General features: G+C 39.7%; 1 protein-coding gene across 5 annotated transcripts in view; it reads left to right on the plus strand.

The window, feature by feature from the left end:
* The window catches only part of PLD5 (phospholipase D family member 5), a 394,256-nt gene that overhangs the window by 359,387 nt on the left and 18,977 nt on the right, over positions 1-15,892 (plus strand). For all 5 annotated transcript variants that reach the window (XM_036115777.2, XM_036115778.2, XM_036115780.2 and 2 more), the window contains one exon: positions 5,264-5,400. In XM_036115777.2, the coding sequence (XP_035971670.1) occupies positions 5,264-5,400 (137 nt within the window). The remainder of the gene's footprint in view (positions 1-5,263; positions 5,401-15,892) is intronic.

A 15,892-nucleotide genomic window follows, 5' to 3' on the forward strand; every position in this document is an offset into this window, starting at 1 on the left:
GGTATCGTTTGCCCAAAGCTCCTTGATCTCACCCCTGTTGTAGCATTTATCACATTATCATAACTGTTTGTTTATTGATCATCTCTCCTACTATTTAAAAGGCTCCAAAGGCCATATACTGGACCATCTTCATCACTGGTATTCCCAGCATGTTACTCACAGCTCCCTAAAAGCAGCAATAAATGTGGGATTGGTTTTATTAGTAGTAATTTTAATAAGAAGTTCTAGGATGCATATAATTTTCTGAGTAATACATGCCAAACAAATGTCAAGACAGATTTATTTAAATTCAAAGTATTTGTTGTAAAATATCTTAAAATAGTATATTTTTATAATCTCACAGTCCCAAGACTAAATGAACACATGCACGCGAAAATATTATTGAAGACCTTAAGAATTACCATTCCCCAAATTAGATTTTGGATGATTAATAGCATGGTTAAATATAAATTTTAAGTTATGATATAAACATGGATTATTTCTAGTTTTCTCATGGAACACAAAGAGACGCTTGGTGAGATTTAACTCTGTGATCTCTAATCACTTGGGGCCACATAGTTTTGATTTTCTTAACATTTCCCATTGAAATCAGAAACAGGAACCATAGTTGGCTGAGTTTTTGTCTTATCTTGTAGATTTCTTTTTAGAGCCCTGGAGATTATAAATTTGCTTTCCAAGATCAAGACTAGTTGGTTCAAGGTCTGTTCTTTCTTTTTTTTTTTTAAGATTTTATTTATTTATTTGAGAGAGCTAGCAAGAGAGAGCATGAGCAGGGGGCAGAGGGAGAAGCAGGCTCCCCACGGAGCAGGGAGCCCTACTTGGGACTCGATCCCAGGACCCTGGGATCATGACCTGAGCCAAAGGCAGACAATTAACCGATGGAGCTACCCGGGTGTCCCTCGAGGTCTGTTCTTACTGATCTGGCTGCTAGACAGATCTCATTTCTCGTTACTGTGTCTTCCACCCACCCAGTCATGTGTATTAAGATGCATTTAGTGAGTGAGCGCAGACATTAAGTAGATCGTGGTGCTGTTATAGTCCCCTACGCATTGTTAATTACATTTTAATAGCTTTATTGAGAGAGACTTTACATTCCATGAAATTCATCTTTCCAAAGTATATGATTCAGTGGGTTTTGGTGTAGTCAGAGCTGTGCAACTATCTCCACCATCTAATTTAGAATATTGTCATCACCACAAAGAAAACACCACACCCATTAAGGGTCACCTCCATATTCCCCTTCCCCCAGCCCCTGGCAACCACTCATCTCCTGTCTGTCTCTTAGGGTTCTCCTTTCTCTAGCATTTCATATAAATGGAATAAGACAGTATGTAGTCTTTTTTTTTAAGATTTACTTATTTGTTTGAGAGACAGCACAGGAGGGAGCAGAGGGAGAGGGAGAGAGAGAATCTCAAGCAGACTCCCCACTGAGCAAGGAGCCTGACATGGGGCTCGATCTCATGACCCTGAGATCATGACCTGAGCCAAAATCAAGAGTCAGACGCTTAACCGACTGAGCCATCCAGGCGCCCCAACAGTATGTCATCTTTTGTAATTGACTCCTTTCACTTAGTATAATGTTCTCAAAGTCCATTAATGTTACAGCATGAATCAGTACGTCATTCCTTTTTTATGGTCAAATGATATTCCATTGTATGGATACATCACATTTGGTTTATTCGTCCATCAGTTGATGAACATTTGGGTATTTCTATCTTCTGGCTTCTGTGAAGAATGCTGCTTTGAACTTTCACATACAAGGTTTTATTTGAATACCTGTTTCCAGTGCTTTGGGGTGTATACTCAGGAGCAGCACTGTTGGGTGATATGATAACTCTGTGCTGAACATCTTGAAAGACTGACAAACCATTCTCCAAACTGGCTGTCTCATTTTACAGTTCCAACAGCAATAAATGACAGCTCCAGTTTCTCCACATCTTTGCCAAAATGCTTGTTATTTTCTATTTTATTTCACCCCTCCTGGTGGGTGTGTGAGTGTGAAATGGTATGTCACTGTGGTTTTTATTTGTATATTTTAATGTGTTCATTGGCCATTTGTTTATCTTTTTTGAGACATGTCTGTTCAATCCTTTGCCCACTTTTCAAATTAGTTTACTGGGATTTTTATTATTGAGTTTTAAGAGTTCTCATACATTCCACATATGTCCTTTATCAGATACACAATTTGCAAATATTTTCTCCCTTTCCGTGGGCCAGCTTTTTTGTTTAATATATTTTAAATTATATATTCTTGGGATGGAGTATGGCCTTTTTACAAACCAGGGAACTGTTGTGAAATAAATCAGAAGCCTGCTAAGGCAAGTATTTAATGAATATACAAAACAAGTTTTGTGCATGTATAAGGCACTGATTGATCTAAGAGAGAAACATACTGCCTAGAAGCAGGTGCAGGAGATCACTTGAGTGGTGAAAGGTCATCACAGAGCCGAAACAAAGAGAAGGATCTGTTTTCCTGCTCTTTCCCATAATAAAGGAGTGCACAGTGCAAGGCTCAGAAAATTAATTCAGGACCAATAAGAGGGAAACTGAACAGCCTTCTCTCTAATTAAACTATTGGAACTAGTTAATTTCCTCAGCCTGATCAGTAGATCATTCTTTGTGGTGGTGTTCATTCACTTACACTTTACGCAAACGTTTTGAAGCCATTAGTATATCCAGATACTATTTTCAAAGGTAGCAGACTCTAAACACACCATCAAGCACCACCATGCCCCCGGGGCTGGGGAACTAACACAACTAGTCCTGCATTTCCCTAAAAAACACACGGAGCACCTGCCATGCTCTAGGCGTCGGGTTCAGCAATGGGACCATGGGAAACAGTGTGACCCGGCAAGTGCAAATAAAGAGCCATTCCCATGTGGATGGAAATACCTATCGTGAACCAAGTCCACTGGGGGTGGAGGTTGGGGGAGTCACTCAGACCTGTGATGCTGATTAATTTAGGAAGCACTCTCATGCTCGGTCCACAGATACTGATCTATAACACGTGCTAGGAGTGGCACGGAGATAACGAGGTGCTGGAGATACGAAACCCAACGGTGCACAAGCTAGTGCCCTAGCACCCAGACAGATGAAGGCAACAGCATGCAACGGGTGCTTGAATGAAGCACCGTGAAGCAAGCATCTTATTTGGGCCACTGACATACGCCGAGTGGCTAGACTAGAGCTGGAGCATGGCAGGCGCTTAGTAGTATTTGCTGAACGAATGAGGGCAAGCACAGAAGAGAGGCTCTGAGCCCAGACAATGTGAGAGGTGTGTTCTGGTATTAACCCCCCACCCCCTTAAGGTATGAGGCTCAGCAAGCAGAAGGGACACAGCTGAGATGCTGTAGGCTCTAAATGCCGGAGCCTGGCCTGAATCACCGAAAGGCACAATGTCCAGACTTGCAGGATAAGAGCAAATGTGAAGAGACCAATGACTCTATGCCTCAATTTGTTCCTCCCTGAAACCAAAACTAGTTTTGGGAACACACAAGGAAGTCCAGGAAACTCCTGAAACAAAAACATGGGCATTGGGCCATGTGTCAGGGCTGGCTGAGGGTCTCGTCTGGAGCTAATATTTAAAGCAGACCCAACAGGCTGAGCTGAAATTAAGTAATTTCAATACTGAATGTATTGATGGAAATAGAAAAATGAGTGAATACAACCCCTAAATTCCAGCAAGTGCAAGTAATTATCTGTTGAATAGGCTAAATAATATCACAGACAAATCATATTATGGGAGGAGACAGAGAAGGGAGAAGGAGCCTCTGGGTGGGGAAATAAAGAAGTTTCACAGAGGGGCTCATCCTTGAGCTGGAACTTAGAAAAAGCATAGGACTCTGATGGGCAAGAATAGGGAAACATGGGCCAGAAATGCTGGCAGGAGCAAACGCACAGGGCAGACAGATGGGAGCAAAGCCATTACTTCTTCCCTTTGGGGCATGGAGGGCGTGGTGGCCAGTCCAGGAGGGAGGCAGGAGGCCATAGATACATCCCTCCGACGAGTTCAGGCTGGATTCCCAGACACCAGGAATGCTGGGCCTGACGTGTGTGTGTGTGTGTGTGTGTGTGTGTGTGTGTGTGTGTGTGTGTGTTTACATCATGGTGACAAGGAAATGATGTGTAAAAGCCCCAGCAAGAGCACTAGGGTCTGGATGGGAGGAACGGCAGTCAGGAGGGAGAGGGAGACCCAGGAGATGCTGTAGAAGCAGGAGCACCTGTCCTGGGGACAGGTGGAGTATCCGAGATGAGTGTGCTGGGGAAAGGGTGGAGGACAGACTGGGTTTCGTCTGTTTTATTTTTTATTACTTTTGTGTGGGTTTTTTTGTTGTTGTTCGTTTGTTTCTGTTCTTTTATGTTTTTCATGAGGGTTTTTGTTTTTTTTTGTTTTTTGTTTTTTTTGGTATTAGTCTTTTTAGAAGACTTGGAAGCTCATCATTCCAAAAGAAAAACAATTTAATTGATCAAAAACTCAATCTGATAGTCAGCTGCTGAGGTGACTTTTCTGAGCAGGGATGCCTGGAGGGTGTGTGGCCTTGACCAGGCTCCTTTCCTGGCCCCCACGCTCCACAGCCATCTCGGTTGGGCATCCAGAACAACTGCTTAGTCATCCCTCTGTCTAAGCAGGGATGGGGCTGCCCAGCAGCGCAGTGCAGGGAGTTCCTGAGTTTTGGATGAGGGACCCAATACTACCATGGCAGGCAGTTCCAGAAACCATGTATTCAGACTTTCGGTATAAAGCACCCCTCGGATTATGGGTCCCACTCCACTTGCCACTGTGTTATGCCTGTCAGGGGAAGACAACATTTCTATGGCCATATCACCTTTCTAAAGAAATGACTTTTTGAGTAAATTGGTTGCAGTATGTGTATTGTATATATTATACAGTAATGCCTGAGAAAATTAGCAGCTCTGCATGACAGGGCATCGCCAGAGTCCCCTAAGTTTAGAGCTACAGTGCTCCCCCCAAAATGAGAGGTGTGGGTATTGAAAGCAAGAATTCCCTCCCAAAGCAGACGTAAAGGGACAGCCTGGAGACCCATCCTGCCACACTTTCATCTGAACATGCCTCAACTATGCTAGGATCGCATACATAACTTGTCTGATCTCATCAAGAACTGGAAAGGTGGTTTGCAAAACTTGACTTACAAGCCAAGATCCATTAAAACACCTAAAAAAAAAAAAAAAAGGCAACAAAAAAGAGAAAGCCCCAGCTGACAAAAATAAATCCTCTGAAAGTTTGGTTTTTGTGTCTTCGCAGAATTCTCCCAAACTCTTTTGCCCTAAAAACAGAAGCTTCGATATCGACGCTATCTATAGTGTGATAGATGATGCCAAACAATACGTATACATTGCTGTCACGGACTACCTGCCTATCTCCAGCACAAGCACCAAAAGGTCAGTGAGTGCATAACAGCGTCTTAGAACCCAGCCTCCGGGGCCAGGCACAAACGGGGGACCACGAGAAACCAGCTTGGGCCCTGAGATGCTCTCAGTTCACCTCAGGTCGCTCACCATTCAGAACTCCTCGGTGTGCATTTGCACCTTACCCGTGATGCATGGGTCCGTTTGAAGGGCTTAGGGTCTTACCCTGCAAAAGTTCCTCAGTGCTTCCCCTTAATAGGCACGGGAACAACTTTAGAATGAAGATCGGGGTGTTGTCAACTTGAAAGTTATTTGAAAAATAAATAATAAAAATTATTCGGAAAAAAAATATGTCTTGAAAATTATTAGTTCGCGGGTGTCCCTGAAGGACATACTGACCCTGAGCAAGCCTGGCAAGATTTTCCGTGGGGGAGACGTCATTTTGTTGTATTCATGCCAGTCTTCATTAAATGCTAAACTTTCATATGCTTTCAACCTCAAGGAGAAGGAAACTCAGAATGTGTATGTTCTCAGTCAATCCATTCCTCTGTATGAGGAAGAAAGCATTTTAAAAATGAAGGGATTTTTCAATAATTCATCACTGTTTGGGGCAAAAAAAACTTGAAATAAATGTAGGGGCAGAATGTATGCCCCTCAATAGTTACATGCATAAATGCGTGGCTATGCCCCAAATGTTTCCTGCTTTTGCTTTCTTGCTGGGAATGCAGAGATTTGGGTGCTTGTGTTTTGAATAACTCATTTAATCCAGGAAAAGTTTTCAAAGTACACTTTCTGGGAGTACAGCTTGAGACCTTTTTAATTTGGAAAATTACAATTTCAAAATAACCATTTACTGAGGTTAAATGATTAAGCGTGCTCTCTCTTGCTTGAATATTTTTCATGTTGCCAACCCCACATATGCATAATGTGCAGCTTCCTTATGCAAATGGCTGTAGGATTGCGAAAGCATGTTTCTCCCAGAAAGTGGTCTCCCATAATGACAGTCAAAAAGCATTTTAAGCTGCAGGAGACACTATTAAAACACTTTTACTTTAAAATATGGTACATCCCTTGAATATTCATAGGTTTTTACCTATATACTTTTACATGTTTTCTATCTCTCCTTTTTATTTTCCTCCTGTTTATTGTGTATTTTGTTTGAGATTTCATTTTAGATGTCAACCTCACTGGGGAAGATTTTGAAACATAATAGATAGGTTTTGCCTGATTTTTCCATTATTGAGAAGGAGAATAAGGTCAAGTTTATGGACTTATGTTAGTATGAGATGATGATTTCTTAGGATTGACAAAACCTTCATTCCATGAAGTCCCAGGAACAAAATTAAGCTCCTTTGTGGCCAGGGGGGGAGGGAGTTAGCATGGAGAATCTAAAATATCTTGGAAATGCAAAAGTTAGAGAAAACTAAAAGAATGATAAAGAACGGAAAACTCACCTGAAATTTTGCATTTGGGTTATTAATCTCCCATTTCAGTTGTTAGTCAAAGAACAGTTCTTTTATTGGACTTACAATGCGTCAGAGCAGAAGAAATAGTTCAAACATCCAGGTTATAATTAAATTCTTAAGAACGAAAAAAATGGAAAACCCCTGAGAAAAGACACTGAAGTTTGTATCAGCCGAGGAAGTCTATTTGGTTTGCTTTTTGTTTGTTTTGGTGTGTTTTATTGCTGTGAGTGGGGGACAACTTCATAATTTGTGCTGAAATATAACAACATAGCCACATATAGCCACACTTTTTCTTTTTTTCATAGTCTTACCAAATGAAAACAACAGACTGTTTTAAGCATTTAATTGCCCCACTCATAAATCTGAAAGTATGACAATTAAAATCTCAGCTGTAACCGGATTAGCTTTTGCCTTACTTAAAGTAAATATTCTAATCACCTTTAACTATTTTTTTATCAAGTGTAAGTGGGTTTTATATATTTCCTAATTGTAAACATGCCAATGACATGTCTCTGTCCATTATTCATTTGTGGCAAAACATTCTTTTTTGATAGTGTAAAAAAAATAAGAAAGCAAGCTAGGTCTTTCAGGTTTGAAAGACAACTTCTGAATAACATTACCTCTAACCAGTCTGTAAGAAAATTTTTTTCTGTTTTATTTGTACATATTAAACTTCCTTTTCATTAACTAAAAGAAAAGAATGAAAAAAATTTATGAAAAAAAATTAAAAGTCAGCCTGGCTACTTATCTTTTACATTGTCCTGGAGAAATTTTTTAGGAGTGAATTCAACTTGAATAAACAAATAGACTTTATCAAATATCAGTGTGTTAATATGCTACAGACTTAACTTTTAGTCTACACACTGCTAAACATCCAAATGAAAGGAAAAATTCACATGCTCCCAAAGTATAAATGGTTGGTAACATGTAAAAAAATATATATACGTCATCATTTAGCAGCAATGTTAGAAGTAGCTTCTACTTTTCAGAGAAGTAGAAAGTGAACAGAACAATGATACATGGCTAAATAGATCCTGCAGTAAAAAATCAGAGGCCCTATTTCAGTTCTTCTTGTGTTAGCAATCAAGTGCTGTTTCTTTAAGCAATTCACTTATTTATTTGGTTCACAGTTTGGGGTTGTTCATTATTTATTTCCTCAGTTACATGAAATACATCTTTCAGAAGGAAATCAGTAAAAGGGTGAAGGAACAATAAAAATGTAGGCTGGCAGCCAAGAATACTCTCTGGCAAAGTTACCTTTCAGATGTGAAAAAAAAATAAAGACTTTCCCAGAAAAACAAAAGCTGAGGGAGTTCACCACCACTAGACCTGCCTTACAAGAAATGTTGAAAGGAACTCTTTAAGCTGAAACAAAGAAACAAACAAAAAAAAAAATGAAAGTACACAAAATTCTGATTAAGGTGATAAACAAGCAGTCGGAATTAGAATATTGTAACTCTTTTAACTCTTTTTTGGAATAGTATATTAAACTTAACTATATCCTAAATGTTAAAGGAAAAGAGCATTAAAATAACTATGCCTACTATAACTTGGTGATGAAATCATAGCATACAAAGAGGTAATTTGTGACATCAAAAATATGAGAGGAGAGGAGTAAAAGAATGATAAGTGAAGAAAAGTAAAGTGCTATCAGCAGAGAAAAGACTTTTTTTCTATGAGATGCTTTATGTAAACCCCATGGTAACTACATGGCAAAAATCTAGAGCAGAGACATAAACATAAATGGGGGGAGAACGAGCAAATCATCCTGGAAAACCACGAACTGGCAAAAGTCAACGGAAACAAAGAAAAAGAAACATAGAAAGACAAAATAACCAGAACGCAGAAGATAAAAAGGCCAGTAGTAAGTGCTTACATGTTAGTAATCACCCTCAGCGAAAATGGATTGAACTCACCGATCAAAAGGCACAGAGTGGCTGGATGGATAAAAAAGCAAATATGCTGCCTACAGGGGACTCACTTTAGCTCTAGAGACACATACAGGTTCAAAGTGAAGGAATACAAGATGATATTACAAGCAAACAGAAATGAAAAGAAGGCAAGCGTAATCATACTTATATCAGACAGAATAGACTTCAAGCCAAAAAGGGTCACAAGAGACAAAGAAGGTCATTATATAATGACAAAAGGGCCACTATATCAAGAAGATAGAGCAATCATAAATATACATGCTTGCTACCAACACTGGAACTTCAAAACATACTAAGCAATTAGGGAGAAATAGACAATAATACAGTAATTGTAGGGGACTCTAATACCCCACCATCAGCAATGGATAAATCACCCAGACAGAAAGTCAACAAGAAATTGTTGCTGTTGAACCTGGCTTTAGAATAAATGGACTTAGCAGAACATTACACCCAACAGCAGCAGAATACACATTCTTCTCAAGTGCACTTGGAACATTCTCCAGGATAAATCACATGTTAGGCCACAAAAACAAATCTTAGCAAATTTAAGAAAGTTGAAATCATACCAACTATCTTCTCTGACCACAATCATATGAAACTAGAAATCAACAAGAGGAAAGTAAAAAGATCTACAAATATGTGAAACTAAATACACTTCTAAACAACTTTTGGGTCAAAGAAGAAATCAAAAAGGAAATAAAAAATTGTCTTGAAAACACAACATATCAAATATTATGGGATGCATAAAAGCAGATCCAAGAAGGAAGTTTATAACTATAAACACATATACTGAGAAATGAGAAAGATCTTAAATAACCTAACTTTACACCTCAAGGAACCAAAAAAAGAAAAACAAAGTAAGCCTGAAGTTAGCAAAAGGAAGGAAATAAGTATCAGAGCAGAAATAAATGAAATAGAGACCAAAAAATCAATAGAAAGGATCAACAAAACCAAGAGCTGGTTCTTTGAAAAGAGAAACAAAATTTAAGCCTTTAGCTAGACTAACTAGACTAACTACAGAAAAAAAAGAGAAGGCTCAAAGAAATAAACATGAAAGAGGAGATATTACAACTGATACTACAGAAATACCTAGAATTATGAAACTACTATGAACAATTATATGTCAAGAAATTACATAAACTAAAAGAAATGACTCCATTTCTAGAAACACACAACCTATCAAGACTGAGACAGGAAGAAGTAGAAAATCTGAACAGACCAAGTATGAGTAAAGAGATTGAATCAGTAATCAAAAAACTCCCAACACAAAAAACCTCAGGACCAGATGGCTTCCAAACGTTTAAAGAAGAATTAACACCAATCCTCCCCCAAACTTGTTCAAAATATCAAGAAGGAGAAACACTTTCAAACTCATTCTGTGAGGCCAGCATTACTTTGCTACCAAAATCAGAGAAGGAGACCACAAGAAAGAAAACTATAGACCAATATCCCTGATGAATTTAGATGCAAATATTCTCAAGAAAATATTAGCAGACCGAATTCAGGAACACATTAAAAGGATTATACACGATGACCAAGTGGGATTTTATCCCTGGGATACAAGGATATTTCAACATATGCAAGTCAACAAATGCAAATACATTGCATCAGTAAAATAATAGATAAATATCACATGATCATCTCAATACACAAAGAAAAACCATTTGACAAAATACAACACCCTTTCATGATAATTAAAAAAAAAAAAACCTTTAACATGGGTACAGAAGGACTATAACTCAGCATGATAAAGGCCATATATGACAAACCAACAGCTAACATACTCACTGGAGAGAAATTAAAAGCATTTCCCCCAAGATAAGGAAAAAAGCAAGGATGCACTCTTATTCAATACAGTCTTGGAAGCCCTAGCCAGAGCAATCAGGCAAGAAATAAAAGGCATACACCTTGGGAAGGAAGAAGTATAATTGTCATTATTTGCTATGATATGATCTTATATATAGAAAATCCTAAAATTTCAGTAAAAAAAACTGTTGGAATTAATCAACAATTTCAGTAAAGTGCCAAGATACAAAATCAGTTGCATTCCTTTACACTAATGATGAAGCTTCTGAAAAAGAAGGAAAACCATCACATTCACAATAGCATCAAAAACAAGATACTTAGGAATAAATTTAACCAAGGAAGTGAAAGATCTGTGCAATGAAAACTACAAAGCTTTGCTGAAAGAAATTGAACACACAAATAAATGGAAAGGCATCCTGTGTTCATGAATTAAAAGAATTAATATTGTTAAAATGGCTATACTACTGAAAGTGATCTACAGATTCAATGCAATCCCCATCAAAATACCAAAAACATTCTTCACAGAAATAAAAGAAATAACCTTAAAATTTGTATGGAACCACAAAAGACCCTAAACAGCCCAAACAATCCTGAGAAAAAGAACAAAGTTCAAGGCATCACACTTCCTGATTTCAAACTATATGACAAAGCCATAGTAATAAAAACAATACAAAAATAGACGACACCAACCAATGGAACAAAATAGAGAGCCCAGAACTAAACCCTGGCCTATACAGTCAACTAATATTCAACACGGGCACCAGGAACACTCAATGGGGAAAGGACAATCTCTTCAACAAATGGTGCTGGGAAACTGGAGAAAAACATGCAGAACAATGAAGTTGGACCATTATCACACGACTCACAAAAATTAACTCAAAATAGATCAAAGACTTAAAGATAAGACCTGATATCATAAAACTCATAGAAGAAAAGATAGGAAAAAAGCTCATCAATAATGGTCTTGCTAATAATTTTTTTGACATCACACCAAAAGCACAAACAACAATAACAAAAAATTAACAAATGGGACTATATCAAACTCAAAAGGTTTTGCACAACAAAGGAAACAACAAAATAAAAAGATTACAGAATGGGGAAAAATTTTTGCAAACCATATATTGGATAAAGAGTTAATATCCAAATCTGTAAGGAACTCAGTCAACTCAATAACAACAACAACAAAAAGCAAATAATATGATTAAAAATGGGCAAAAGAACTAAACAGACATTTCTCCAAAGAGGACATCAAAATGGCAACAGACACATGGAAAGATGATCAATATCACTAATCATCAGGGAAAGGCAAATCAAAACCATGATGAGATATCACCTCACACATGTTAGAAGGGCTGTCATCAAGAAGTCAAGAGACAACAGATGCTGACGAGGATGTAGTGAAAAGGGAACCCTTATACACAGTTGGAAGAAAGATAAATTGATCCAACCACTATGGAAAACAATATGGAGGTTCCCCCAAAATTAAAATAAGTCTACCATGCGATCCAGCAGTTCCACTTCTGGGTATTTAATCAAAGGAAACGAAAACAGGATTCTGATGAGATATATGTACTCCCACGTTTATTGCAGCACTGTTCACAATAGCAGGGATATGGAAACAGCACAAATGCCTATCAGTGGATGAATCGATGAAAAGATGTGGTGCATATATACAATGGAATATTACTCAGCCTCGAGAAAAGAGAATATCTTCCTATTTGCACCAGCGTGGATGGACCTTGAGTACATTATGCTAAGCGAGACAAGTCAGACAGAAAAAGACAAGTACTGTATGATATCACGTCTATGTGGAATCTAGAAAAGTTAAACTCGTAGAAAACAGACAGTAAAATGATGGTTACCAATGGCTGGGGGGTGAGGGATAAGAGTGATGGTGTTTAAGATTGCAAACTTGTAATGAGTAGTAGATAGGTCATAGAGAGCTAATGTGCTATAAATATTATACTGTAATAATGTAATGTGGTGACTATCAGTACATTGGCAATCATATTACAATATAAGAATGTACCAAAGTAACATGCTGTATAGCTTATTAAATTTACACAATGTTATGCATCAAATTTATTCAATAAGAAAAAAGTAGACTGGTCTGTGGGCTATTAATATTTTTCAGTTATGTTTTCATTCAACAGATATTTATTGGGCACTGTGCAGGAGTGATTAAAGTCTGAACAGTGTATGGTCCCAGGAACTCCATCCAATAGGACAAATGGACACAGAATCTATTATAATAACACAGTGCGGGGAATGGAACAGTAGATATATACACATAATATTATAGGTCCTTGGTGAAAGAGCATCTGTGGCAGTTTCAAGCAGAGGCTTATTGGAGGATATGCTACTTGATTACCTTTTAAAATATGCAGAAGTTAATCAAACAAAGGATAAGAAAGGGAGTTTTCCAGGTAGAAGGGACAGCACAAGTTAAAAAAAAAAAAAATCACCTGGCACATGCCAGGATCTGTAACAAGTTCAGTGCTGGAACACAGGTGGTGAGAGATCAAATTGGAGGGAAGGCAGGGACCAGGGACAGGAGGACCTGACTGTGAGGGAGTCTTGTGACTTTGGGGAGCCTCCACTACGTTTCAGTCAAAGGAGATGTGCTTTCAGATAGATTGCTTTGGTGGTCATGGAAGACATACTTGACAGGGACAAGACTGGAGGCCGAGAAACAAATTTGGAGCTGTTACAGTGGCCCAGTCAGGGATAATTACAGGATAGAATAAAGGATATACATTCCAGGAATATCTCTGAAGCACATGGTGAAAAGGAGAGCAGGCACAAGAATGATAACCAGGTTTTTGCTTTGGGTGATTAGATGATAAACATCATACAAAGTAGAGAGTCTGTATGAAGTAGAAGGAAATAAGCAGATTTGTGAATTTGAGGTTCTTGTAAAGGTCCGGATGGGTAAAGACCTTACAAAGATATCCAGAATGAAGTAGTCTGAAGAGGGTTAGGCCAGTGATGTGAATTTGGAGCTTTTCAGACTCTAGAGGACAGTTGAGATCAAGTATGTAGATGAAGCCACCAAGGAGATGGCCTGTGGAGTGAGGAGAACAGGGGATGGTGATGGAATCTTAAGGGAGCATGGACCATACAACAGATAAAGAAACACTGTGAGAAATAAGGGACAGACCATCAAACCACAGGGTCGTAGAAGCCAATGGAATCTGTTTTCAAGAAGAAAAGAACCATCAACAGAGCCACATGTGACTTAAACTAACAGTAAAGTAAGAATTGAATGATGTCCATTAGATTTGGCAGTTGGGACATCACTGCAGACTTGGAGATTTTGCACAAAAATGGTGGACTGGAGGCCAGGGGGCAGTAGGCTGAGGAGTGAGTGGGGGTGATGAAGTAAAGTCAGAGGTTCTAGATTATACTGTCAAGAAGTTATGTTCAAAAAAGTAGAAACAGACCCATAAAGACAGAGAGCAAACTGATGGGCGCCAGAGGGGAGGGGCAGGAGGATGGCCAAAATGGGTGAAGGGGAGAGGGAGGTACAGGCTTCCAGCTGTGGAATGAGTAAATCACAGGGATGAATGGCACAGCACAGAGAATATCCTCGATCATCGTGTGACAGTGTTGTGTGGTGACCGATGGCAGCTGTGTGCTGTGCACAGCGTAACGTATAGAGATGTTGAATCACTGTGTTGTACACCTGAGACTAATGTAACATTGTGTGTCAGCTACACTCAAAGATGAGAGATAGATAGATGATAGATGATAGATAGGTAGATAGATAGATAGATAGATAGATAGATAGATAGATAGATAGATAGATGATAGATAGATAGTTGATAGATAGTTTAGTTCAAAAGGGAAAAGAGATTGTGCACCAGCCATGGAGCGATGCAGAGTCAGGGGAGGGTTCTCTGAGCAAGATTTACATTTTATTCTCAAACTAAGAGGAAGGGAGAGAGGGGGAAGTTGAAACACTCTTTGGGAAGGAATGACCAATGAAACACAGTTAGAGGGTCAGGGGAACGGCCCAGGGGGAAGGGTGGTCCAGGTCTGACCCTGAGCAGGTTGCCTTATCCTCTGAGCTGGGGGAAAGGGGAAAAGGATGTGTGAGGCTCTCAGGGGTAGAAAGTTGAGGAAGACCATGACCGAGAAGCTCTATTTTGTGCATGGAGGAAGAAACAAGTTTCTCTGGAGTGAGGTCTAGCTTAGAGTAATTACAGAAAGGTCCCAGAGGAGGAACTGCCCAAGGCGAGGACAGGGGAGGTGGATGGTGGCAAGGGCCTCAGCTCACAGGGCTGAGCTAACTTTGTTCAGCAGTCCTTGGTTTTGTGGCCATAGAAATAGACCAAGGGATGTGTGTCTCTGACCCAAGAGCTAGAGAAAGGGGCAGGGAAGGTGTTCTTCAGGTGATCACTGAGGTTGGGCTGGGTCGGAAAGGTGACCCGGAGCTGATGGAGCAGGAGAGTGAGGGGGTCATGTGGCTGAGCCCATGTAGGGCAAGAGCGTGCTCAGTGGGGATTTCATAGAGTGCAGGACGCTGCAGGACCACAGGCTGGTCCATATAAAGAGGAGAACTTTGGAGGTGCACTGATTACAAAACCAGCAGGCTAAGGTTTTGAATAAAACTGTTATCAGTCCAAACTGAGTTAGCCTGGAGTTAGGGAAAGATTTGAACCAGTGAACAAACAAAGGTCTACACATTTTGGGGCTGAGGGGAGATAGATTTGGGGCTTGTCTTTAAGATAGAAATGTTTGTTGTTGTTGTTTTTTTAAATGAGAAATCAGTGACAGTTCTAGAAGTGACATTGTGTGTGTTTTGGGAGGGCTGACCCCACCTCCTAAACCAAGTGGGTAAATTGTGGTAGCAAATAACATGGCAGGACTTCCAGAGAAGCTATGGCCTCAGGAAGAGTCAGGATTTAGTTAAGGCAAAAGGCTACAGATTCAGGGAAGAGGCTGAGCCTCCAGGAGACACTGTTGGCCTGGTGGAGAAGTCCAAGGGCCAGAGTAGCTGGGGGCTTGGTCAGGAAAGAGGAAGACAGCCTGGAAATGAGAGTATGGGGAAGTTTGGATAATCAGAGCAGAAGCTCATTTGGGGGGCAGTTTCCAAAGAAGAGGGGTTCTCACAGCCTTTGGGGGCTGATGGGGTACTCAAGGCTCTGAACAGGAATTCTGTTGGAAAGTTGACTCTCAGCGCTCGTGAGCTGAGGTGGTGCAGGAATGGTGAGGATAGCAGGTGGTGGAAGTCAATCTGTCCACATCCTCTGAGACCCCAGTGGTGGAAGAATTCATTTCAGGCAGAGTCAGGACCCAAGAAAGCATCCTCTGTAGGTG

Source organism: Halichoerus grypus, chromosome 7 (genome assembly GCF_964656455.1).
Source record: "Halichoerus grypus chromosome 7, mHalGry1.hap1.1, whole genome shotgun sequence".
NCBI classification, from domain to species: Eukaryota; Metazoa; Chordata; class Mammalia; order Carnivora; family Phocidae; genus Halichoerus; species Halichoerus grypus.